A 26,902-nucleotide genomic window follows, 5' to 3' on the forward strand; every position below is an offset into this window, starting at 1 on the left:
GTTTATAGATGATCACGATGCAGTCCTGAGGTTTAATGGGGCACCCACAGCCAACTTCCAACAAGATGTGGGCACGAGAACCACCATTCGCCTGATGAACTCTCAGGTAAACTTTCTTCTGTGCAGAAGTATAGTGAGAGACGTTCCCTTCCTGACACAGTCATGGACGGTGCTGAGCAGGGTGCGGTGGTCAGTACAGAGACTCTGCAGTTAGCTTGCCTGCCATCAAAACCAGCTTTGCCTCTCTTAGCTAAAAGATCATGCCTAAGTTACTCATGCCTCTTCCTCACAGGGCTGTTGTGAGGAATACACGAGAAAATCCATGGGCTCTGAAGTAGAATGTATTTACTAGGAGCACATCAAAGCCACCGGCTTAATTAAGTCCCTTGCCCTTCCTGCATCCCGGATTCCTCATGGAGAAAGAGAAGACAGTGATTCCATGATCCAGCCTGGTACTGTGGTCATGGGAAAGCCCCTGTGGCATTAGTCTGCATTACTGGAGGTGTCCAGTGTCCAGAGAAAGCCGAGTTCTGCTGTCCCTGTGGCCGCAGGTCACATCCAGAGTGTTTCCCAAGGGACAACAGAGGATATCCAGGGAGAGAGAGGACTGTCGTGAAAAGTAAATAAAGCAATGAACGTGGGTGTGCTTTATATGCTGTAGAGCCTTATCCAAGTATTATAAGACAGCATCACAGTGTAATTTATGTGTAATACAGCATTACAATTCAGGTATTAACTCATGAATCCCCCTAGACTATTCATTTCCTGAAGTATTTCCAGGTAGCGTATGCTGATTTCTCTATACTAATGGGAACTTGAGAAGTACTCTCGCCACAAAGTTCTGCTAATGGATTGCATTAGTGGAAAAAAACTGGATTGCACATATATCAAAAATAGCACGATAGGGCTATAAACCCATTCACCTCACTCCCGACCACCAATGTTTGTCTTTTTTCTGAGTATACGTGTAAGCCTTGGGGGGTTTTATGTCAGTGTTTAGACTCTGTACACTTTCTAGGGCTCGTGGGTGTGGATTGGATCCTGGAAGTGACCCTAAGTGCCCTTTCAGCACCGTCCCAGCAGAATATGCATTTCTCCTCCCCTCTGCCAGGCCTCCACTTCCCTGTTTCTCTCAGCAATCTCTTCACTGCCTGACCTTCAGGAACTCACCATCTGGGCAGAAGCTGCTTCCTGCATGGCCTGCTTTCCATCTGAGGCCCACAGTCCTAGGAACCTTTTTATGATGGGACTTAACTCCTTTGCAAGAGGCCACCATCTTGTTTTCGATTCTTCTTCTAATACTTCTATTACTATTTGAATGATGATGTTGATGTTGTCACTTTCTAACATCGTAACGTCCTCCAGCAGCCTCTCTGTGCTTCTAATACCTGTTTCTGTTCAACCTTATGTTTGGGGTTTTTACATTACTTTTGTGATAAGCTATAAGAGGGCAGGTTAAAAGAAAGAGATTCGTCGGCAAGAGAGTCTCCGGAGCAAGTGGCGCTTGAGCTAGGCTTTGAGAGATGGGCAGGATCTAGAGAAACAGTACTAGGAAGGCATCCAAACAGTGGGATCGGCAGGACAGAGCTGCACAGGAGACGAGGGGGCCCTCAAACAGCCCTGGTAGCGTGGGGATGGGGTCTGGATTCGTGTTGCGCCACAGAGGGAGGTGAGGCTGGAGCTTCATGGCTGCTCAGACTCTGGCAAGTCTAGAAGATCAGGCAGAGGGGTTGGGATGAGCTTTCCCTTCTTTTTCTCCCGTCCCTTCTTGTGCCACAGTCACAGAAACCTGGAGCTGGAGGGCTCCCCAGGGAATGCTAATGCCTAACTTCTGCTTCTGTATAAGATGGTACCTAAATACCCAGGAGAAAGGTTTACTTACCCTTGCTTCCTAACACAAACAGGGACGGTGCTGCGCAGGGCGCAGTGGTGGACAGAGACTGCAGCTAGCCTGACTGCCGTCAAAACCAGCTCTGCCTCTCTTAGCTAAGCGATCATGCCTAAGCTCCTTATGCCTCTGTAAAGAGGGGAGAGGGGAGAATAACAGTACCTCCTCACAGGGTTGCTGTGGGGAATAAGTGAGAAGATCCATGCGAAGCATTTAGCGGCCGGCACTTACGCGTAAGTGTTACCTGCTCTGATATTTATGTGTGCGGAACTGAGGTGGGTGTCGGGGGTACGTTGGTGAGCGAAACAGACTCAGCCCTGTTCTCGTGATACCATCCAACAGTCATACAAACAAAGATAAAGTTACAACAGACAGCTACAAAGGAGAGGGTTAAGGTGCTACCAGAGCCCATAAAGGGGAATCTTCCCTAGGCAGGAAAGTCAGGAAGAAGTGAGGAGGTGATTCTTCACCGCGCCCGAGGAGTGAGGGTAGACGGCGAGAAGTGGGAGAAGAGGCAGCAGCGTGGGTGAGGCCTGTGTGGAAGGGAGCTGGGACGCACCAGGACCTGGGAAGAGGTGAGTCTGGGTGGTGGGGATGTAGAGAGGGACGAGGGTGAGGAGGAGCCAGGCCATGGTGCCTGTTTTCTTCTCTGAGGCATAGCCAGACTTGCATTTTGTAAACCCCTCTGGCTTCCACCTGGTCAGTGCAGTGGGTGCGGTGGATGGACAGACACACTTAGGGGCTCTTGCAGTCGTGTGGACTAGCAATGCTGGCAGTTACGCCACAGTGGAAATGAAGGGGACTGTGAGGAAAGAATGGATTGGAGAGCTACCCAGCGTGTGGTTGGGCGTGAGAGGTGAAGGGAGGGGGGCCACAGGTGCTCCTGGGTTTCCGGCTTGCGTAACTGGCCAGCTAGTCACTGAGACGGGAAGGAGTACTAGCAGATGTTTTGGGTTGTGAGGGGCGGGTAGGGTCAGAGAGGGGGTGCAGGGATCAAAAACGTGGTTCTGCCTATGGTTGATCTGAGCTGCCTTTTACGTGTCTGTGAAGAGAGGTCCAGTAGGCAGGTATAGAGATGGGACTGGAGTTCAGTGGAGAGGTCTGGGCTACAGATGAGGGTCTGTGAATCGTCTCTGTCTATGTGGCAGTGAAACAGTGGGACCAAATGAGGGCACTAGAGGGAGTATAGAGAGAGGAAAAATCCATGCAGGGGGTTTGGGTAATGAGAGCAGCGAGAAGGAGATCAGAGCCATCAGACACTGCTGAGAGGCCAATTTAGATGAAGATCGAAAAGCATCGTTCTCTCCTTAGCAAAATGGAGGCCACCGTTGGCCTCAGCGACAGCCGCTGGGGAGATCGGTGAAGCCAGATTGGAGAGTGTGGAGGAGTGGGGAGGGAGGAAAATGTGGAGAGTTCTTGCAAGAAGTCTGGCTCCGACGGGCAGAGAGAAATACGGCAATAGCTATAGAGAGTTGAGGGTTCCAGGGCCAGTTTTTGTTCTTTTCATTTTTTAGATTGCAGAGAATTGAGTATGTTTAAAAGTCAATGGGGGGCTTCCCTGGTGGCGCAGTGGTTGAGAGTCCGCCTGCCAATGCAGGGGACACGGGTTCGTGCCCCAGTCTGGAAAGAGCCCACATGCTGCGGAGCGGCTGGGCCCGTGAGCCGTGGCAGCTGAGCCTGCGCATCCGGAGCCTGTGCTCCGCAGAGGGAGAGGCCACAACAGTGAGAGGCCCGCGTACCGCAAAAAAAAAAAAAAAGTCAATGGGAAGACAGTCACAAAAGGACAATCACTATATGATTCCACTTATGTGAGGTCCCTGGAGTGGTCAAGCTCCTAGAGACAGGAAATAGAATGGTGGTTACCAGGGCCTGAGAGGAAAGAGGATGTAGAGTTTCAGTTTCAGAAGAAGATGAAAGAGTTCTAGAGATGGATGGTGGTGATGGTTGTATAACAGCATGAATGTACTTAATGCCACCGAACTGTACACTCCAAAATGGTTAAAAGAGTGCATTTTATGTTATACATATTTTGTCACACACACAAATTTAAGTCAATGAGGAGAAAACCAGTTGACAGAGAAACTGAATATACTTAAAAGAGGAGATAATTAAGTCAGTGGTGGGAGTGGTGGATCCAAAGCCTAGTGGAGGATTAACCCCAGCAGGAGGGGTCAGGAGGGGTCAGAAGGGAAGAAGGATGCAGGGGAGTAGCTGGAGGCCGTCTCTAGTGGAAGGATGACGGGGCTTCAATTTTCTCTGCAAAGTAGGGTACAGAGAAAAGGAGGCTTTTCGTAGGGAGGCTGAGGGGAAGAGAGGTCTCAGTAGAGGAGGTTTGAGCCAAGAAGGTTTGAAATTGTCATTGAGGAAAGAGTAAACCAGAGGAGTGGAGTAGGGTCTCCAGGCCATGCTAGCCGCTTCGAGGTTGGGGAGTGTGGATTCAGAGAGAAGTCCAGCTCTGTTTGCTCAGGGGTGGTATGATCGGCAGATCAGTAGGAAGCTGCAAGCAAGAGAGGGAGCACGGAGGAGGCCTGAAAATTCTCTTGGATTCGGGAGGCTGCTCCCTTCTCGGGCATCTCTTCCAGGTGTTTAGCGAAGAACTAACCCTCAATCCTCAAAGATTCTGAAACTTTAATTTCTAGCAATTGCTCTCCTGGGTATATATGCAAAGAAAACAAAAACAATGCTGAGAAAAGACACGTGCACCCCAATGTTCACTGCAGTACCATTTACAATAGCCAAGACATGGAAGAAACCCAAGTGTCCATCAGCAGATGAATGGATAAAGAAGATGTGGTGCATGTATACAATGGAATATTACTCAGCCGTAAAAAAGAATGAAATTTTGCCATTTGCAACAACATGGATGGACTTGGATGGTATTATGCTGAGTGAAATAAGTCAGAGAAAGATAAATATTGTAGGATATCACTTATATGTGGAATCTAAAACATAAAACAAACTAGTGAATGTAACAACAAAAACAGACTCACAGATACAAAGAACAAACTAGTGGTTACCAGTGGGGAGGGGCAAGATAGGGGCAGGGGATGAAGGGGTAGAAAACTACTAGGTACAAAGTAAAAAGCTACAAGGATATATTGTACAGCACAGGGAATTTATTTTATAAGAACTTTAAGTGGAGTATAACCTTTAAACATAGTCACTATATCGTGACTGAAACATATAATACTGTTCACCAACTATACCTCAATGAAAGAAAATAAAGCCAAGGTAAGGTTGCCTGGGAATTAAGAGACAGACCTTGATCAGATTTCTCCCTCAGTACCTAACTGCATGAGTGACTTGAGCAAGTCGCCTTATCTTTCTGAGCCTCAGTTCCCTTATTTGTAAAGGGAAATAAGAAAAGTTGCCCTGCTGGATCTTTGAAGGATCCAGTGAGATTACTGAGCGTGGAGCATGTCACTCAGAGGCCCTCATGCTGAAGCAAAGGCTGTGTAAAGGGTGGCCTTTGTCACTAGTGCAGCGTGAAGGCCTGCCTGTGTCTGCTGGGCAGTCACCGTGCCCTCCCATTTCCCAGGCAAGTGGGCATCTTGGCTCCCAGCAGGGATATCAGCCAGCTTGGGGACGCTTCAGAGGTGCCCAGCAGAAGGGAGAAAATTAAAGGATAATTTTCAGGAAAAAGTAAGTTCATGACTATCATACAGATAGTGTCTATTTTATTCATATGAGGAGGGAACCAGGCAGATGTTATAACCGGTTCAGAGGAGAAGTCAAAACAGTACAAAATCTGAATAAAGGAATGCAACTGTTTTTTGTCACGAGGTGGGCAGGAGGAAGAGGGAATTTAACTGAAACTCTACTGGGCAAGGTTGAATAAGCGTGTCTGTAGTTCACTACAACTTACAAAGCGCTGCAAAACAGCTCTCACAGGATTAGAATCTGATAAAGAGGAAGGGAATGCTGCAGACAATGCATAGTTTTCCACTGAGGTACAGCCTTTTTTCCTGTACTTCTGGATGGCTGTGGTCCCTTTGCCAGGGCTGAGAGGGGGTGGCTGACTTCCCAGGGTGCCCAATCCACTCTCAAGAAAGCCCTTCCCATCCTCTTCAGGCATGCTGACCCTCCTTCCTCTCTTCCTGTAAGTGGCACTAAACATCAAGCCTGTTGCTTTAACACTGGTCACGGGCAGCCGCGTGACCTTGCTCCTTGTGATACTGACATGTGACTGATGCCCTTCTATTACGGCCCTTTCTCATATTGGTATCCTAGGAAGCTGGCAGTCTGTCTCCTCTATCTTTTGTCCCAGTTGGTTATCCCAGCTGTTTTGTGTCTGTTTCTGGGCAAACTGAGTCCCCACCATCGCACCCAGACAGCACCTGGCACCCCAAAGTTCCTGGGGGAATAGCTGTGGGTTTGGTAAATTGTGCCTTTGAGCAGCTCATTTTCTTCCCAGAGGGAGAGCTCCTCTGGACGGCAGCTGGGCCCGGTTTTGTTTGTTTAGCTCCCAGCCTCCTCACATGCAGAGGACAGCCTTTTGTGCATCTGGCCTGTGACAAAGCCATGGAAAACAAAGAGGTGGTTTCTAATTGAGAAGACGGCTTTTTAAAGAGAACGGTGTCATACCGTGAAGTTTCAGCAGCTGTATGCAGGCGTGTATGTGCCAGGTGTTGTTATGAGATTCCATAGGGAAACCACATAGAGCTAAATGCGGGTCTTCAAACAAATTCAATTGTGACTCTAAGTGTAAAGGTTTCGTGAGACTCAGCTGAGCCCCTGCTGGGCCCAGTGGCTTCCTTAGAAGCTCTTGTACAGGTTTGGGAAGAGAAAACCTACACCCTGTGCATAGTGATAGGTGGACTGGACTTCACCCAGGGCATTGCCAGATCACTTAATGGGGCTTATCTTGAGATATTAGCTGACGCCACTTACTAAATACTTCTGTTGTCTAAGGGCCATACCTGTCTTTATCACATTTCATGACAACTCCGTGAGGTGTGGCCACAAAACACCATTTTAGATAAAGACACTAAGGTTCAAAGAGTTGAAGCGAGTTGCTCAGGGTAGCACAGAAACTAAGCAGTAGAGGTGGATTTGGATCTAGGTTTGTTTGCCGGCGGTACATTAATTCCCCTGAGCTTTCTTTAAGCTCTTCTAGGTCGCTGATATTTTTCAGAAACAGAGAAGGGGCTCGACTTCATGATACTGGACACAGGGTGCCTTCTTATTCCAAACCTCTGGGTCATAAGTGGCTTTCAACGTGCCAGAGCTGCCCTTGGTCTTCTCTTCCCTGTGTAGCCCATACATCTGGTGTGCAGCCAGCTACCTAGATTCCATTCAGTCAATCGAATAAGCTCCCTTAAGACCCTGCCTAGTATGGGGGAAGAGCAGGAGAACGCGACGCTCTCCTCCTCAGAAGGGCTTCCGTTTAGTTGAAGAGAAGAAGACACACCCCGCTCTCCAACATACACACACACAGAGCCAGTAAAGGTGCAGTGCAGAAGCAGAGTATATTCTTTTTGCATGAGTTTGACTATTTTTTAGATACCTCATGTAAGTGGAATCGTGCAGTATTTGTCCTCTGTGTCTGGTTTACTTCACTCAGTATAATGTCCTCCAGGTTCATCCGTATTTGTCATATTTGGTAGAATTTCCTTCTTTTTTGATGCTGAGTAATATTCTATAGAAGCAGATTGTTGAATGGTGGTTGCCAGGGGCTGGGGTGAGGGACAGATGGGAAGTTGCTATTCAATGGGTATAAAGTTTCAATTGTGCAAGATAAATAAGTTCTCAGAGATCTGCTCTACCTTGTGCCGATAGTTACCAGTACTATATTTTGCACTTAAAAATTTGTTAAGAGGGTAGATCTCATGTTAAGTGTTCTTACTGCAACGAAAAAAAAGCAGGGCGTACTCCAGTGTGGGGCCGATACCCCCGGCCTGGAGTTCTTTGGCATGGAGTTCTTTCTGTGAGGGCACTACTGAATCTTAAAGGGAACATTCAAAACCTGTATTTAATTTGTGGAAAATAGCTATCTTTAAAATAACCTGCTATCTGACCTCACACCACATTTCGGCTCAGTCACCACGGACAACCAGTGCTTACATCAGAATCTCACTCAATCATCAAATGTCTACACTTTGAGGTCATTTGCTAGGAATTTTTGCGTCTATGTTCATGAGGGATATAGGTTTGTAATTTTCCTTTCTTGTTATGTCTGTCTGTATTTTTGATATCAGAGTAATGCTGTCATTGTAGAGTGAGCTGGGAATTGTTCGTGTAAAATTTTCTGGAAGGGTTTGTGTAGAACTGGTATTACTTTTCTCCTGAGTGTTTGGTAGAGTTCACCAGTAAAGTCATCTGGGCCTAGAATTTACCTTGTGGGAAGGTTTTTAGCTACAAATTCAACTTCTTTAATAGACACAGGGTTATTCATGTCACTTGTTTCTTCTTCCCGAGCTTTGTTAGTCTGTATCTTTCAAGAAATTTGTTCATTTCTTCTACATTATCGACTTTGTTAGCATAAAGTTGTTCATAATATTTCCTCATTATCCTTCTAATATCTGTGGAATGAGATGTGATGTCTGAAGTGACATGACGTCCTTTAAGGTGATCCAAATGGTATTGGAAATCCCAGAGCCGAAAAGGACTTCGGAGATCAACTAGCCATTCATTCATTTCAGAATGAATTACTGATCACCTGCTCCATGCCAGACTTTGTAAACAGGGCTAGAACTCAGCTGCTAACAACAGCAGCAAAACAGAAACAGACATGCTCCCGGCCCTTGTGAAGCCCAGGGTCTTGCCTGATTGTTTCATTTTACAAATGAGATAACTGAGGCCTGAGAGGAGAAGGTGAGCTGTACAGTTGCACAGAGGACAATGGCAGGCCCACGTAGGCTGAAGTCTTCCTAACGGCCTGTCCAGGGCTCTTTCCTGGCTCTCTGGTGACACGTTCTAAGTCCATGTTTTCTCACTCCCATCATATAATTTATCCATCTCATTTATCGCCTAGCTCTCCCACTATGAGAGGAGGCATTTTTGGCCTGTTTTGTTCATTGATGCCCAAGTGCCCAGGATAGTGCCCATTACGTAGTAGATGTACAAGAAATATTTGTTGAATGAAGTATAGTCCAAAGAACCTTCTGCTTACTCAGTGGATTGCCTCCAAACTTCCTCGTTTTTTTAAACTTTTTATTTGAAAATACTTGAAAACTTCCAGAAAAGTTGCAATAATATGACAAATACAAAGAATGCCTATATACCATTTATCCAGATTCACTTATTTTTTCATTTTACCCCATTGCTATATCATCTGGCCTATCCATCTTTCATAATATTTTTTTTTCATTTGAGAGTAAGTTGTATACATTGCAGACATCAAGCCCTAAATATATGTTACAGACCGAAAGTTTACAGCTCTCCCACAAATTTGTATGTTGAAGCCTTAACTATCCAATATGATAGTATTTGGAGGGAGGTGGGGCTTTTGGGAGAGAATTATGCTTAGATGAGGTCCTGAGGGTGGCGCCCCCATGATGAAGGGATTAGGATCCTTATAAGAGGAGGAAGAGGGACCAGAGCTCGCTCTCTCTCTGCCATGTAAGGACACAGTGAGAAGGTGGCCATCTGCAAGCCCTCACCAGGAACCAAATCTGCTGGCACCTTGACCTTGGACTTCCCAGCCTCCAGAACTATGAGAAATAAATATCTGTTGTTTAAGCTACCCAGTCTATGGTATTTTGTTATCACAACCTGAGCAGACTATGATTTTTTGGTGCCGAGAAACAGAGTGCTGCTGTAACAAATACCTGAAAGTGTGCAAGTGGCTTTGGAACTGGGAAACTGGTAGAAGCTGGAGGAGTTCTGAAGGGCACGCTAGAAATACAGACAGAGGGAAATTCTGGTGAGGACTCAGAAGGAAAAGAGGAGAGCTGGAGAGAACGCCTTTTTTCTTTTGCAGTACGCGGGCCTGTCACTGCCGTGACCTCTCCTGTTGTGGAGCACAGGCTCCGGACGCGCAGGCTCAGCGGCCATGGCTCACGGGCCTAGCTGCTCCACAGCATGTGGGATCTTCCCGGACCGGGGCACGAACTCGTGTCCCCTGCATCGGCAGGCGGACTCTCAACCACTGCACCACCTGGGAAGCCCGAGAACGCCTCTTTTTAGAGAAGACAAATAATCATGAACAGAACGTTGGCAGAAATATGGATGATAAAGGCCATTCTGGTGTGGTCTCTCAGATGGAAATAACACGAGGAACATGTTATTGACCAGTGGAGAACAAGTGATCCTTGTTATAAAGTGGCAGAGGACTTGGCTGAACTGTGTTCTAATGTTTTCTTCACTTGTGAGTGAAGAAACTGGATATTTAGCTGAGGCAATTTTTAGAAATTGCCTTAGGGAAAGCACTGAAGGAGCGGCTTGGTTCCTCATGACTGCTTTTAGTAAAATGTGAGAGGAGAGAAATGAATTGAAGAAGGAATTGTTTAGCAAAAAGGAAACAGAACTTAAAGATTTGGAAAATTCTCAGCTTATCTATATTGCAAAAAATGAGAAAGCTTGTTCTGAAAAAAACAGTAAGAGGATGGCCCAACAAGCATTTGATAAAAAGGTCAGTGTGGGAGTGAACCACAGACCTAACCAGCCACCCCAGCAGAAACACTGCTAGTGTGAACTGAACGAGTGTGGATACAGGACAAAATGAGGCAGGCTGTCAGACTTAGATTCTACAGGACCAAACTATAGAGCTCTTTGCCCGCAAACATATACCATTCTTCAAGACAAGGGAAGAATGAACCCAATGGTGATTCAGAGACCATCAGGGCTGCCTCCTTGGTTTCAAAGGGGGCAGGGCGCTGCCTTGACCTCAGTAGGCCATATGGCAGCTGCCCAGGGCCTTGGAGGAGTGACTCCTACCCAGCAGAGCCACACAGGTGGGACTGATGCCCCCCCCCCACATCTATAAGGCAGAGCATCAAACCAGAGAGGATTATTCTCAAGCCTTAAGATCTAATGGTATGTACTTTGCTAGGCTTAGACTTTCTTGGAACCTGTCACTTCTTTCTTCCTTCTAATTTCTCCCTTTTGGAATGAGAATCTCTACTCTATGCCTGTTCTACCACTGTATTTAGGAAGCACATAATTTTCCAGTTTCACAGGTTCACAGCAGGAGAAGAGTTTTACTTCAGGTTGAATCATTTTGCTCTCTTCTGGTTTAGATAATATTTAGATAAGACTTTGGACTTCAGCCTTTAGAGTTGATACTGGAATGAGTTAAAACTTTTGGGGATGTTGGGGTAGAATTAATGTGTTTTGTATGTGAGAAGGACATGATTTGGAGGGATACAGGGGTAGAACGTTATGGACTGAATGTTTCTCCCCCAAATTCATATGTTGAAGTTCTAACCCCCAATGTGATGGTATTTGGAGATGGGGCATATGGGAAATAATTAGGTATAGAAGAGGTCTTGAGGGAGGGGCTTCCATGATGGGATTGCTGTCCTCATAAAAAAAAAAAAAAGGAGAGAGACTAGAGCTTGCTCTCTTTTTTACCATGTGAGGACACAGGGAGAAAGCAGCCATATGCAAGCCAGGAAGTGGGCCCTCACCTGGTAACTGGATCTGCTGGTACCTTGATCTTGGACTTCCCAGCCTCCAGAGCTGTGAGAAATAAATGTCTGTTGTTTAAGGCATCCAGTCTGTGGTATTTTGTTATAGTTGACTGAACTGACCAAGATAATACTTTAATGTGGACATCCTAAGAATATGTCTTATGTAACCAAACTACAGTTATCAACTTCATACATTTACACTGATACCATACTTTAATCTGGCTGCATTGCAGTTTTGTTAATTGACCCAATAATGTCTTTTATGGCATATTTTTTCTTCTAGTACAAGATCCAGATTAGGATCACGTGTTGCATCTAGTTGTTATGCCTCTTTAGTCTCCTTCAACCTAGAACATTTCCATATCCTCTGTCGTTTAAGACACAGACATTTTTGAAGAATAAAGTCCTTCTTTAAAGTTTTTTAAAATTTAGGGTTTATCTGATGCTTTCTCAATATTAAATTCAGTTTCTGCATTCCTGGCTGGAAAACTACACAAATGACACTGTATCCTCCTAAGAGCATCATATCAGGAGGCATCCAATGTCCATCTGCCCTTCAGCTTGGATATGGTGTTGTTTGATTTGGCCACTGTATAATTACATTTTTCCCTTGCAGTCTGTGAGTGAACACTTTTAATACTGTGCCATTATTCTGCTCCAGATCAAAATTCCCTCCTACGTTTAACATTCATTGATCACTTTTGCCTGAGCCAGTCTTTACTATGATGGCTGAAAAATGATGGGTCTTTTAACTTAAGCTCTCCCTTCTCCATGTCATCCAGCTGGCACTCAGAATTTTATTATAAGCAAGAAGCCTCCCTTCTCCTCCTCCATTTATTTCCTTCCTCCCTCCCTCCTTTCCTCCCTCCCTTTCTTCCTTCTTTCTTTTCTTTTTGTATTTGTTATTGGTAAGAACTCAGAGATTCCTATATTTTCAATGGTTTCTAATTCATTATGGTTCTGAACTACTTAGGTGTTCAACTTGTCCCAGATCTGGCTAGTGGGAGTTCCTTCAAGTTGGCTCTTGTTTCCCCATGACATGCATGCCCTCATCATTTTTTAAAATACTTCTATACTTTCTGGCATAACAAGATGTTCCAGTTCATTTTGTAACCTATCTGTTGGGTTTTTAATATTTCATCTTTATTAATGTTATCCTGAATGCGCACACAAAGTGTTCTGGCTCAGAGACAGATTTCTTATTTAAATACCTTAGAGTAAGAAGTGCATTAGTCTCCGCTTATGTTCTTATTCCTAGTGCAGTGCAATAAGAGCCAGGCCAATTATCCTACATGAGTAGCCAGGTACCCTATAAGCAAGGGACAAAAAATAAGTCATTTTTTGTCCCTTGCTTATAAAAGGCAGGAGGTAGCTGAAAAAGAGTCCCCTTCTTACTCCAGCCCTTTGGAATATAAATAAACTTACCTAGAGCTGTCCCTAAGTTCCTGGGCCCCTTCCTCCTGCCCCGGTCTTCCTGGTCTCTTAGAGTATCTTTGTATTAACCTAGAGATATAGTCTGAGCTATAACCATTTAGCTTCTTGGGGGAGGTAAGCGAAGTTTTACTATGTTTTGAGTCAGAGAAGAGCAATTAACTAGACAAATAGCTATCGATTTTATTCTCATTGTTTATAAAGAGTCTCAGGAGCCTGGGGCTTTTTGCAGGAGTGCCGAGAGATCCTGGGAAGTTTTATTTCCCCATACTATCCTACCCTACTTCTGGGATATGCCAGTTTTTCCCAAGGAGCCCTGGTTCCTTTAAGTGAAAAATGGTATTAGAGACCAAGATCTAGGTACTAGATATGTTCATGCCTAACGAGGTTGTCTTTGCTTCTTGGCCCTTTCAGCAGGTAGAGGAAATATATGCATGTACACACACAATACTCATACATGTGTATTCATTCATTTACACATATGCATACGTGTGTGTATACACACCTACACAGACACATGTATATACATGCAAAGATACCTATTTTAGAAATAACAGACTTAAATTGATACCTCAGTCTTTCCATATGAAGGTATTCCTTGCCTTCCCCATTGTGTATTTGTAACCCCCCCCTTCTTTCAAAGTGAGAATCCCCCTTCTAACAACATCAGCACACTGATTTATTTGCTCATATCTATAGTACATCGAAAGTAATTTGAAAATTGTTTTGCATATCTCTACATAAAACCTATCAAAGTTTAGGATTTGTTTGCAATTCTCTTTCACACCCTGCCCAAGACTGAGGGGATATGGCCAAATAATGAGGTAACCCTAAGTTACCTCGATTAGTCCTTCTGTTTCTCTTCACTTCGATTATGGATTCATTTGAAATTCAACTGTATTCATTTTGTTCCAGTTCTAGGTTTTCCTTTTCCTTACTTAAAAAAAAAAAATACACAGAATATTAACATGCTTCCAAAATTCAAAACTATCCAAAAAGGTATCCAAAAAGGTGAGTGTTACTCACGCCTGAATTCCTTCCACCCTGTTTCACCACCACGCTTTGTAGGTAACTGACTACTGTTGTGTGATTTATACTTCTGTGTTTCTATTTGTAAAGACAAATATATATATAAATATATGTATGTTTTAGTTCACCTCACTCCTTACAAAAATGTAGTAGACGATATATGCTCTTTTACACTCTGCCTTTTCCCAGTACCTTCTGGAAACTACTCCGTATCAGTTCATAGAAATCTTCCTCACTCTTTGTTGCAGCTGCATAGTACTCCTTTGTGGGGGAGCTTCACAGCTTATTCTTTCAATCTCCTTTGCTTGACCATTTAAGTACTTTCCAACATTTACTTCCTCTAATATATTATGGTTCTTTGGATGACCTTTCCTGTGATTCCAGGTAGAATTACGGGCCTCTCTGATTTGGGGCTTATGGTGAGTTTCAATTTGTGGTGCCCTTCTGTTTAGCACTTCCCTGTCCGGGTCCAGTTTACAATGGTCAGGTCTTCCCTTAAGGCCCAGAGCCTTCATATCATTTTTCAGGTCTACGGAAGACCTTGAAGACCTCTTTGTCTTCCTAGAGCACTAGCTAGCTTTGCAACTGTGGCAAATTTGCAAATCTGGCGGCCAGAACACAAACTTTATTTTATCGTCCCTTAACATTTTTGAAAGATTGCCTAGTACAGTGGGAGGTCAGACATACCTTGATTTGCAACCCAGCTCCATCCCTTCCTAGCTGTGTGATCTTGGGCCAGTTTCATAACCTCTCAGAGTTTCCTTTTCAAGCCCTGTTTGGGGCTTGGAAATATTGTGAGGGGTAAGCGAGAAGACATCAAACTGGACTGTTGTCTGAGTTTAACAAAACCACTAAGCCTAAACTCTGTAGTTAAGAGATATCAATATCTACACATACACACACACACACAGTGTATTAGTTTCCTAGGCCTGCCATGACAAAACGCCACAGATGGGGTGGCTGAAACATAGAGATTTATTTTCTCAGTTCTGGAGGCCAGAAATACTAGATCAAGGTGTCATCAAGGTTGGTTTCTGACAAGGGCTCTTCCTGGCTTATGGATGGCCACCTTCTCTCTATGCCATCACATGTGCATGTGGGTTGGGGGGAGAGAGAGAGATCTCTGCTGTCTCTTCCTTTTTCTTATAAGGACATCAGTTTTATTAGACTAGGGCCCCATCCTTATGACCTTGTTTAACCTTAATTACCTCTCCAAAGGCCCTATCATCTCCAATATAGTTACACTGGGGGTTAGGGATTCAACATATGAATTTGGTGTGGGGGGACATAATTCAGTTCATAACAGAGGGGAAGAAAGAGCTGGTAAGATAAAAGACTCACATATTCACAGTGGGAATATCTGAAGAATGCAGTCATGCATGATTATTTTCTTCTAAATGTATGTAGATAGATGTGTGTGTGTGTGTGTGTGTGTGTGCGCGCGCGCGCGTGTGGATTCCTGTATTTTCTAACTTTCTGCAGTGACTATTTCTTTATGACTGGAAAGTTTACTTTAAACAGGTTGCTAAACAGCAACAGTCCATCTCCCAAGTGTAGTCTTTTCCTGGCATGTGCTGCTTGGGGGCTCCGTTGCTCTGGCAATGACTTGCTTTCTTCATCATGAGGCCCTGGGGATCCCTGAACTCAGGTCAGACTGTGCATGTGGGTGAGTACAGGAGCATTTGAGAAGAGCTTTATTTTTAAGTCACTTGTGCTGCAGTTGGACAAATGACAGACTGAGATGTTGTCCAGACATGGCTGGTCACCCAGGCAGGGACTTACAGGATGGTCATTTCCTATAAATAAGGCACCTGGGGCCCATAGAAGGTAAGTGAGTAGGGATAAATCAACTCATGAGTAGGAATAAATCACCTGGTGTCAGGTCCTCTGCACAGAAAGAAGCATAGCTTAAGGCTTAGACTTTCAATATACCGGCAGATTTCTTTTTGAGTGGGAGGTGGAGTGGGACGGGACAGGGAGTGAAATTGTAGAGTTCAGTCATGAAAGTCATGTATAAAATAGTGTGAGGGTGTCCCACTTCCCCCTGGGGCCTCCCTGTCACCCGCTCAAACATGTCTACCTTGCAAAGCCCTGTCTGCCAGGATGCACACTCTGCCTTTGGGCTATAGCGCTGAATTCCTGTGCTGTGAGTTACCGTGTTCTCCACAGAGAGAGGACAGTGCTTAATGTTGGAAGGTGTGGGGCCCCTCCTAGTTCCTATGGCCGCTCACCTGTGGGACTCCAGGTCAGTTGCCTCATCCTTGAACTTCAAATCTCCACTCCACTCCCAAAGGCACGTACCAGCTGCTCTTCTTTCCAAGTTCTCATTTTAGGAAATGGCCTGAGGTCCAGGAGTCACCTTGACCCCTTTTATCTTCACTTTCAACAACCAGTTAGTCTGCAAGCCTACAGCTGACAGTTGTAACTCTTTTTCTTCATTTCCCCATCATTTTTTACTTAGGCTATAGCAGCAGCTTCTATCTGATCTCCTTTTCTGTAAAAACTCTATTCCAGAACACGGGTCGGTTTGGATTCTTCTCACTTACAAGCCTTCACTGGTCCTGTAATCTACTGAGGAAACGCTAAGCTCCCTGGTGTGGCCCCCGCCTACACTTCTCTGACCCCTTCTGGCTCTCCTTTTGTATCTAAGCCACTGGACAAACTGCAATTCCCAAAAAAGCTATTCACTCTACTAATTAGAATTAGGTTTGGCTGCAAGTGACAGGAATACTCTGCCCACCTCTCAACACTAGCTTAACAAGATAAAAATGTATTTTTCATGTAAAAGAAGTCTAGAGTTGGTATGGTGTTCCAGAGGGTCAGGAGCTCAAGCTTCTTCTCCCTTGTGCATCTGCTGTTCTAACACGTGACTTGCACTTCATGGTCCAAGATGGCTGCTCAAGCTCCAGCCATCACATCCACTTTTTGCCAGCAGGAAGGAGGAATGAACAAGGAAGGGCATGATCCTGACTCTAAGAACAGTTCCTGGAAGTCACACTTGCTTACACACCTTTGGCCAACATTTTGTCACGTGGCCATACTTAGCTCTAAGAGAGGCTGGGAAATTTTTATTTCAGGTAGTCTTTATTTTAGGTAGCCATGTGTTGAGGTATCTGTTACCAAGGAAGAAAGAGAGGATGGGTATGGGGTGACACCTTAGCAGTCTCTGCCATGTATTTTCACATCTGGGGATTTGCACACGTTGTTTCTTCTGTCCAGGTCCTCTTCCCTCTCCCTCCTCACTCCCTTGACTTGCCTAGTCTTATTTGTCCCTCAACATTCACTTACCTCATGGCCATCCTCACTCTGGCACCCTGTGACTGCCTGGGGGCTCCTTAGCACCCAGTACAACTGCACAATCTCTGGCCAGGGTGGACCCACCACCAATAGTTCTTGTTTCAAAGATACACTGAGGAAATGAGATTATATTCTTCAGGCTCCCAGGACCTTCCTACGTCTGGGGGAAGGTGTGGGGACGGGGTAGCTGAATGACCTTAGAGGCTCTTGGCAAATTGCCATTCTTGGTTGTACAGACCACCCATCTTCCCATAGTCATTCTTCAGATACTGCAGGGACATTGATTAGGTCTCAGCCTCCTCGTGATGGTGAGTGATCGAGGTGGGGAGGGATTTTTTTTTGGAGGGGAGCCATGCTGTGCAGCTTGCGGGGATCTTAGTTCCCCAACCAGGGACTGAACCTGGGCCCCCAGGCAGTGAGTGCGCCGAGTCCTAACCACTGGACCGCCAGGGAATTCCTGGGGAGGGATTATTGTTGTGATTCTTGCTTTCAATTCCAGGCAGTTCTTGTTCTGATTTCTGCCATTTGTTCATTTTACACCTGGGCAACATCATCTCCCACCTGCTTTTTAAGGTGACTGACAGCAGATCACACGAAACAACTCTGTCCCTTAAGAGGGACACAGCTTCTTTCATTGCTAAGCCTTCGGGCCCCTTCTCTCTCTTTCTCACTCACTCCTGTGCCGCATTTGATCCTCAAGACACCTCCTGTTTGAGACAGCAGGGCAGTGTTACCTGCACTAGGCCTAGGGCGACTGTCTGACCTTCTCACGGTCATCAGACGAGTGGCAAAGCCAAGAACTGAGCCAGGTCTTTCTGTATGTAATAAGTCTAGTAGTTTTCACCTTCTGCTACCACACTTTTCATATTTTGATAAGTACTTTAATTAACATTTCTGTTCATAATTTTTTCCCAAATTTAACTTCTCTTAGGATAAATGCCAAAATGTAAAATTACTGAGTCAAAGGGTATACAGTAAATACTTTTTAATTTTTTATTTTATTTTTTCATCTTTATTGGAGTGTAATTGCTTTACAATGGTGTGTTAGTTTCTGCTTTTTTAAAAGGCTGTTAATGGATTTAGCAAAACTGATCTGTCCCATGGAGTCTTATCACAGTCACATTTTGCCCAGGCCAGCCTGACAGCAGGGGAGCCTGGGAGTGTGGGGAGGAGAGGAGCAGTGGCTGGTTCCCCAGCATGGTGCACGTGAGCATTGCCCCAGCCTGGTGAGATTCTCACGTTTAAGCGTATGTTTCCGCATATGCCATGGTCCCTCCACACGAGCCGACTGCTTCATTTGGTGCTCAACCACAGATACTGGCATCTGTTCCAGTGCTGCAGAAACCATGGCCTGTATTAAGATTCTGAGATGTCCTGTGTCCGTCTCCATCGTGCTTTGTAATAACTATGTGCTGGACTTTATAGGTGACTGAAGGGCTTTTCAAAGATCATTTTGGTTATATGAGATTCTGACTTTAAACCTCACCCCCCTGACTCCCATATAAGGTATGACTGCAGGGGACTATACCCAGAGCCATTTTCACTGTACCCTTGGCTCCAACAACCTCAAAAGTCTGAGTGGAACCCTTTCTACTCTATGGCTGATGGATTATGACAAAATGTCCTTTCAGGTCCACACAGCTCTGGCTGGCATCTTTGCCTTCTTCTTAAGTGCTGCACCAAAACTCAGAAGCTTCATGGGGCTCTGGGGCCTCAGGTGGTACTTATAATGTGTCAGGTATTACTACAAGCCAACATTCACATGTAAATGTCCAGGTGACAGCTTGTCTGTTTCTTCCTGCAGTTGGTCACCACAGAAGGGCGCTTCCTCAAAGACAGTTTGTACAATGAAGGAATCCTAATCGTATGGGACCCGTCTGTTTACCATTCAGATATCCCAAAGGTAAGTGGGCGTCCATGGGAAATTGGGATTGAGTCACCTGTTTGTCTATAGATTTCCCCGAGGTCCTGGGTTTTAAAGTCACGGCTGACCTGGACCACACTGAGGGCTGGCTATTTCCATTTTAGGGCACCCCACTTCTGGACTAGCGGTTCAGAAGGATTCCTGTCCTATACCAGTGCTCTCCATGCCCACCCTGCACTGCCATGTATTTGTCTCCCAATTATGGTCTGTACCAGGTGTAACAGTGGCTGGATTTCCCACCGTCTGGGGTGGGTTGTGTTCATGTAATACAATTATTATTCCTGACGGGCACCAGCAGGAATAGACAGTGGTTACTATCGCTTCTATACGTAATATTACCACACTCTTCCCACACTTCCAATTTCTGGATGCTTCTCATTTCACTCTCATAGCTACGTAAAGAAGTAGATAGATAGAAGCATGGTTATTCCCATTGTACAGAGGAGGAAAACAGAATATGTGTGCGTGTCGGGGGGGTCACCTTCCCTGGGACTTGATTTGCTAAGCAGAGGGCCCAGATCTGCAACATCAGCTTTTCCAGGGAAGGAGAAAGAGTCTCAGGCCTGCTGGAGTCTAGCTTCTCCAGAATGGCCCTCTCACTGTTACACACGTCAGTTGGCCTCTCCCTGATACGGGCTGCAGTGGCCACGGGAGAATGGCTTTAGGGAGGAGGGACAGAGAGCACTGTTCCTGGGACACTTAATTCTTATGCTGGACACACCAATAGCTGATGGGCTCTGGTATCCCTGGCACCGTCCTCTCACTACCTCAGTTTCCAGTTTTGTGTTGATCTCACTTAGAACTGAAATTTGCCTGGGTCAGGTCAAGGACTGTGAATCCACAGATGTGGCAAGCTGTGCCCCCGTTTTTTCACCCCTTTAAAAAAGAGAGGTGGGGTTAGATAGGGCCAAGAGGCCCTCTCAGCTCTGATATCCTTCCCAGATTCTAGGATCCTCAAGTCTGAAGCCGTTCCAGGGTCAACAAGCTCAAAGCTTGGTGAGCACAGGCTGTGTGCTGGCTCCCCCACTATCAAGTGAGAGCTTGAAGTCTGGAATTGTCTTGATGAAGGGGCTGTGCCTCAGGAGTCTGCCTTGGTCCTTCCCCACCTCCCCTCAAGTCCTCAGACGAGGATGACCCCCTGGGGGCAGCAGTGGCATTGGCACGTTGCTCTCCTTGACAAGACCTCTTCCTTCTTTTTCAGTGGTACAAGAATCCCGACTACAGTTTCTTCGATAACTTCAAGAGTTATCGTAAGCTTCATCCTGATCAGCCCTTTTACATCCTCAAGCCCCAGATGCCTTGGGAGCTGTGGGACGTCATTCAAGAAATCTCCCCCGAGCAGATTCAGCCAAACCCCCCCTCTTCTGGGATGCTCGGTGAGTCCATGTCTGGGGAAGGACCTCTTGTGCTTGATTCTAGAACAGGTTAGCCTTCTACTGGGGTCTCATTCGTTCATTCGTTTGTTCATTCACCACACAGTTGCTAGGTTTTGGCTGTGTTTGTACTCTGAGGCAAATTCCAGCTAGGACCCAGAGGTTGATAAGATAGACTCCGCCTCCTTAATTTCAGGGTGTCCAGTGGGAGAGTTCAGTCAGGTGTCTGCGGCAACGTTCAGTTTGTGGCAGGAAAGAGTGACCAGCCCGTTGCCATAGGAGAGAGGACCCCTTCCAGAGGGACAGTCTGAGAACTTCGAGAACTTGGCCCAGGCCTGGGAGAGGGGAGGATTTGGCAGGTGGAGATGGAGAAATGGGAAGCACAGACAAGAGGAGGCAAGAAAACGGGAGGAGCAGGGCTGAGACTCGGATGAGGCCAGCGAAGCACTTGCTTCAGGTATACGATTTAAGGAGGTGCCGAGAAATTCAGAAGCAAGTGATATCTTAATACAGTATCTTTTTAAAAAAAATCACAATTAATGTAAAATTTTATAATAGACAAAATATCAAAATTTTAGATAAAGACAGGATCAGTAATAATGCCATTATTGTCTTGGGCCATATAAGAATCTGTGGAAAAAGGAAGAGTCAATAATATTTTATTCAGAATTTCAAAAATCTGTTCACCCTAGTGACCACCCTAGTCGTGGCCCTGAGAGAAGCCTGAGTGGTGAGGCTTAGCCGGGTTTGGGGGCCACGAATGGAGCTGTGGGTGCTGACATGGGGGTGGGCTGGGGTCAGAGTGCTGGGGGCCCTGCATACTGGCTCCAGACTTTCTTCTTGGACCTAACTCCACAACTCTCCACCCTGATGGCCCATCTGCCCTTCCCCCCCTTTCACTTTGAGTTCAGCTGGACCACGGTCGCTTTCCACGAGCCTCCAGGGCTGCCTACGGCTCCCCGCCCGCCCCCCCACCTCACGTCCCCGCCCACCCACCTTCCCTACTGGACTGCAAAGTCCCTCAGGGCGGGGACTGCGTTTGCCTCATCCTTGTGGGTCCGGCGCAGGATAGCCCTGAGCTAAATGTTCCTTGAGCAAACGAACAAATAAATGTTTACTATCAGAGGCATTTCCTGATAGAAAGAGCTGGAGGCGCTTTCAGCATCCCATCGTCTTCATACCTTTCTCTTCCACTTTCGGATGGGTGCATTAGGGGGCTCTCCCTGGACCCCTTTTGAGCAGAAGTAGATGAGAGCTTCCTGGGACACTTTCTCATCGCCCTACTGCCTGCCTTTGCCCATGCTATTCCCGCCACCGCCAGGCTTTCCCCCTTGCCCACCCCTCATGGCCAGAGCCCCTGCCAGGCCCCACAGCAGTGCTCCGGGAGGTGCACCAGGACCCTCTCTCGTAGAGGACTCCCTCCCATCATCTCTAGAAGCACTTCTGCTGTGCCTTCATCAGTTAGTTGCAGAGGTGTCTTTTCTCCCCCACTGAACCAGGAGGCAGCCAGAGGGCAGAGGTGGGGCTTTTCCCATGTCTGATTCTTCTAGAACAGAGTTGCTGCTAGCAGTTTACAGTTTTGCCGTTAGTGAGGACTGTTCATCATAAAGATTCCCTATATTTATGGTTGACAAAAGCAGTCTAGAGCCATGATGTTACTGCATCCTAACGATAGCCTATGTGGTAGGAAGAGTGGGTAAATCACCCCCTTGGGGCAGATGAAGAACCTGAGGCCCCAAGCAGGACGTGTCCGGCAGGAGATGACCAAGCCAGGTGGGGACAAGCGTGGGTGGTGGCAGGCGTCTCCCACCTCTTGCTGGGTCTGCACCCTGAGTGTTCTGTACCCTCCCTGAGAGCACAACCTGGCCACACCCTCCCGGCTCTTGTCTCCCGCCTGACTGAGCAGAGCGCATCAGTACAGACCATGGCATGCTCCTGTGCCAACTGTCCCTCCTCCCACCTGAGGCACGAAGCCTTCCCTCCCCACGCTGCTCCTCCAGGTACTGATATAAGAAACGCCTCCCAAGTTACCATCTAAGAGGCTGTTCCAAGATACAGAGACGCTAGAAGGTAATATCTGCGCGGAATGGTTCTGTCTCCTCAGTCACATTGTCCTGTCTCTTCACATAGCTTACGGACAGTCATCAGTTCATTGACTGATGATGGAGCCCTCCAACCCGTTAGTGTTTAGGGAGGACCTGCTGTGCACCAGGCCCTGACCTGGGTGCTGAGCAGGGCAGCACGAACCCTACGAAGGTGCATAGGGCCCCGCACCCAGAGGAACAGCCTGCTGGACTGGCTTCCCAGAACAACTCAGACTGGGAATCACACTCAGAAACTCCAGACAGACACCTCCCCAGATTTGGGGGCGTAAGCTGCTGGGCTCCCTGGGCAGCACTCTGGGGAGCCGGGGTGGGTTGTTGGGCAGGACTCACCTCTGCTCGCCTCTCCAGGCATCGTCATCATGATGACACTGTGTGACCAGGTGGATATTTACGAGTTTCTTCCGTCCAAGCGCAAGACTGACGTGTGCTACTACTACCAGAAGTTCTTCGACAGCGCCTGCACGATGGGCGCCTACCACCCACTCCTCTTTGAGAAGAACATGGTGAAGCACCTCAACCGGGGCACGGACGACGACATTTACCTGCTTGGAAAAGCCACACTGCCCGGGTTCCGGAGCATTCGCTGCGGAGCATAAGCTGCCTGGCCAGGCCCCATCACCCTTCTCCCTCGGGCATTTCACAGCTGGTCTCCTGGCCACCCTGGGCCCAGGAAGGCTGTTCCTGAATGATCACTGCCTGCACTCCAGGCAGCAAGAGCCTTCAGGAATCCAAGGGTAGGGACCCAGGCCCAGCCTGCCCTTTTGTCATGGGGGTGTGTGAATCGAGAGCTTCCCACCACACTCATGTACACACGCCTAGGATTCCTTCCAGTCAGTCTTCTCTGCCCCTCCCCTGCACAGGTAAATGCAAGACCCACCTTTCCCAGCAGGGCTGCCAAAGCTGGGCTGCTTTCCCCTCTGGAATGATGTTATTCTTGCAAACCAGTGCTCTGTCACGCTTGAAATCTACACCTAGACACTGATTTCATGTTTCAAACAAACTCTCCCATATTATGATTGTGCCCATTACAAGGTGCCTCTGAGGGGCAAGTTAAGTGTCACAAGGCATAGGAAACACAGTCAGTTCCTCCAGGACTAAGCTGCTCCTAAGGTCCATGCCCTGGGAGAGGCAGTGTTCCTATCACTCCGCTGGTTTGGCGGCCCTTGGCCTTGGTGCTGCTGAGCAGAGGGTCTTGGTGAACCCACAGCCCTCTCCATACGTGAGGAGATGAGAGTACAGAAAAAAAGGTACAGTCTCCATCCTCAAGTTGCTTACAGCTCAGTGCGAGTGACCGAATGGATTCAGTGTGCTCGGTGCCCTGTGGGCTTGTAGGTGGTGGGCTTCCTGTGCTGCTATCTTTGCACCAGGAGGGGCCACACACTTCCTGTGTCAGTGGGTCATAGAGGGCTTCATGGAGCTGGGGGCTGTGGAGTGGGTTCTAGAAGAGGAAAAACATGTCAAGCAGATTCTGTCTGAGTCATCTGAGATGTGTTTTCCTTTCTGCCTGTATTACCCATATTTATTCGCTAAGATCTGCCTGAATTTACATGAACTTCAAGTTATTTTTTGAGGAAGCCCCCTCCCTCACATCTGAGGCAGCAAGTGCAGCCCCGTGACAGATGCCAGGCAAGCCAGATGCCAAAAGCCCGATTTCCCCAGGCTCGCCTGCTCTGAGCCTCGCCTACCCGCTGGGCGTGCACACCATAGCCAAGTCTTCCTGTTGGATGCCTACCCCCAAACCTCCTCCTGCAATCTTGTTTTTCCCTTTACTCTTCCTCCTCCAAAATTACTTTTAAGCATTTTCCACTTTAAAATATCCTCACCCATTTTTTTTTTTTTTTTTTTTGACCTTCACGGGCCTTTTGTGAAAGGTCTCTCAGGGACTGGGAATGGGGTTTCCTAGGACTTAAAGTAGCTCTCAGAGGTCAGAACCCTGGAGATCGTGACTGATTCTCACCAGGTGTATCAGATTGCTGTACCCTCCACCCCTCCCTGCAAGGGAGCAACACCAGAGTCTCCAGGCAGAGGCCTACCCACTGTGGTCTGTCTACACACTCCCTGGACCATTGTGCTAAGTCCCCTACCCCGATGGGGAGCCACACTGGACTGGACCAGGCTTCTGGACTCCCGAAGCTAGCCCTGTGTGCTCAAGGGCCTCGAACGTTTGAGCTCCACACCAGCTGCTTTGGAGCTGGAGTCCTCGTTTGCTGCCAAACCACTGGCTTGAGTAGGCAGTAGAAAGAGCTCTGGAGTGAGGAGCCCTGGGTTTTCAAAGTGATGCTCCCCTATTACTCGCTATGCCACCATGGGCAAATTCTCCTCTCCGAGCCTCTGTTTCCACATCTGTAAAATGGGTGATAAGCCCGCTTCACAGGTGCTGTGAGGGTTACCCGGCATATTGTAGGTGCTCAGTACATACTGGATTCCTCCCTTCCTTTACTAAGGACCTGCTCTGTGCTCACATCTGGGCAGGACCCTGCTTTGAAGGCCAGAGAGGGGGCCTTGTCCTGAGGGAAGTTAATGTCCTATTGGGAGACTACACCTACCCTGCTTAGAACACCCTGGAAACCATCCGAGGGAGTGGAGGGTGCAGAACGTGCCCCTCCTCCTCCCTGCCTGCAGCTTAGGCCTGATCTGCTCGGGGATGGGCAGAGCACTGGGGCCACTGGCTGCTGTGTAACATGAGTCTTTTCCATGTCTCTGGGCCCATGAGTTCCTCACAATCTTTGAATCATGAGCCCTGAGTGCAGAGGAAGGTGGCATTCCATCATCAGGAGAGAGATGTTGGTGTGGACACTAAGACTACACTGGGTAGATGCTAGCTTTTAATTGTTATTATTAAGGGATCAAGTTAATTTCATTCTGTGCTTTCTCTACATGGAAACTGGTAGAATGCAAATAAGATGTGGATATTATCATTAGTCTGATAAGATGTTTAATATTTGTGACAGGGAATTTAAAAATTATGACCGAGTCCTGTAGGAAAGCCACTGTCTCTAAGGTGTTCTGTTTTCTTCAGTAGCCATCTGTTCATTCTATATCATGAGGTCCTGAAATCCTTCCATCAATCAGATAAGTTATTGATATTGGTTTGGAGTTGAGACATCAGTCTCAGAAACTTCTGAATCACGACTAAGCTAATTCTGAATTACCCAAAGATTATGTAAAATTTTAAAATAAATGTTTTTGAAAAAGCTTGTCCCTCTTTTCTTACTTGCTAAGGGAACAACTGCTCATTGTCAATTCTTGTCTCCAAAGAGGACACAACTGGAATTCCAAACCCCCAAATTCTCCCCCAGAAGCTCCTCTGGCCTCTTAGCCTCTCTTTTCAACACTCCAGGAAAAGGAATGCTTACTTACACGGCAGAACAGCATCTTTGAGATAGTGACTGGTTTATTTTCTTCCTTTTGCTCTTGCTGGGATTCAAATGATGAAGCTGTGGTTCATCCAACGCCTCAGGGAAGGGCTGCAGTAGGGCAGAAAGCAGAATGAAAAGAAGGTTGGTTTCAAAAGCCTAAAACCCTTAAAGGAATGATGTCCCAAGGGAACAGCCAAATTGTTCACATACAAATCCTGAGGAGGCACAGGAGTAAGTGGAGAAAAGAATCATTCCTCTTCCCCATGAACTGCCCTGCCCGCCTCCTGTTATGGGCTGAATATGTCCTCCTAGATTCATATGTTGAAGTCTTGACCCCTAGTACCTCAGAATGTGACCTTATTTGGAAATAGACAATTGGTTAAGATGAGGTCATACTGGAGCTGGGTGAGCCCCTAATCCAGTATGACTGGTGTGCTTACAAAAGGGGAAATTTAGAGGTAGACGTGCACACAGGGAGAACGCCATGTGAAGATGAAGGCAGAAGTCGGGGTGATGCTTCTCCAAGCCAAAGGTTGCCAGTGAACCACCAGAAACTAGAGGAGAGGCATGGAAGATCTTCCCTCACAGCCCTCAGAAAGAACCAACCCTGCTGACACCTTGATCTCGGACTTCCAGTCTCCAGGACTGTGAGACCAAAATTTCTACTGTTGAAATCACCCGGTTCGTGGTGCTTTGTTATGGCAGCCCTAGCAAACAAATATTTCCCCACCCCTGCCTATAACTCCTTACCTACAACAGAGTCCCCTGGAGTGGGGCTGGAAAGAACACTGAGAGGAACCAGGCTGTCTCAGGACCTGGAGAGAGGGCCCTGTGCCGTGTCCCCAGCCAAAGCTCTAGGAAGGACCAGCAAATCCTTGGAGAGCAAGGCTTTCACGGGGCTCTAGTCCAGGCAGATTGGACCTT

General features: G+C 46.9%; 1 protein-coding gene across 6 annotated transcripts in view; it reads left to right on the forward strand.

The window, feature by feature from the left end:
- ST6GAL1 (ST6 beta-galactoside alpha-2,6-sialyltransferase 1) overlaps positions 1-25,813 on the forward strand; it is a 148,815-nt gene extending 123,002 nt beyond the window's left edge. For all 6 annotated transcript variants that reach the window (XM_032631579.1, XM_032631578.1, XM_032631581.1 and 3 more), the window contains 4 exons: positions 9-106; positions 19,022-19,120; positions 20,343-20,517; positions 22,968-25,813. In XM_032631579.1, the coding sequence (XP_032487470.1) occupies positions 9-106; positions 19,022-19,120; positions 20,343-20,517; positions 22,968-23,215 (620 nt within the window). In that variant the 3' untranslated portion in view covers positions 23,216-25,813. The remainder of the gene's footprint in view (positions 1-8; positions 107-19,021; positions 19,121-20,342; positions 20,518-22,967) is intronic.
- The last annotated feature ends 1,089 nt before the right edge of the window (positions 25,814-26,902 follow it).

Source organism: Phocoena sinus, chromosome 4, assembly GCF_008692025.1.
Source record: "Phocoena sinus isolate mPhoSin1 chromosome 4, mPhoSin1.pri, whole genome shotgun sequence".
Taxonomy (NCBI): Eukaryota; Metazoa; Chordata; class Mammalia; order Artiodactyla; family Phocoenidae; genus Phocoena; species Phocoena sinus.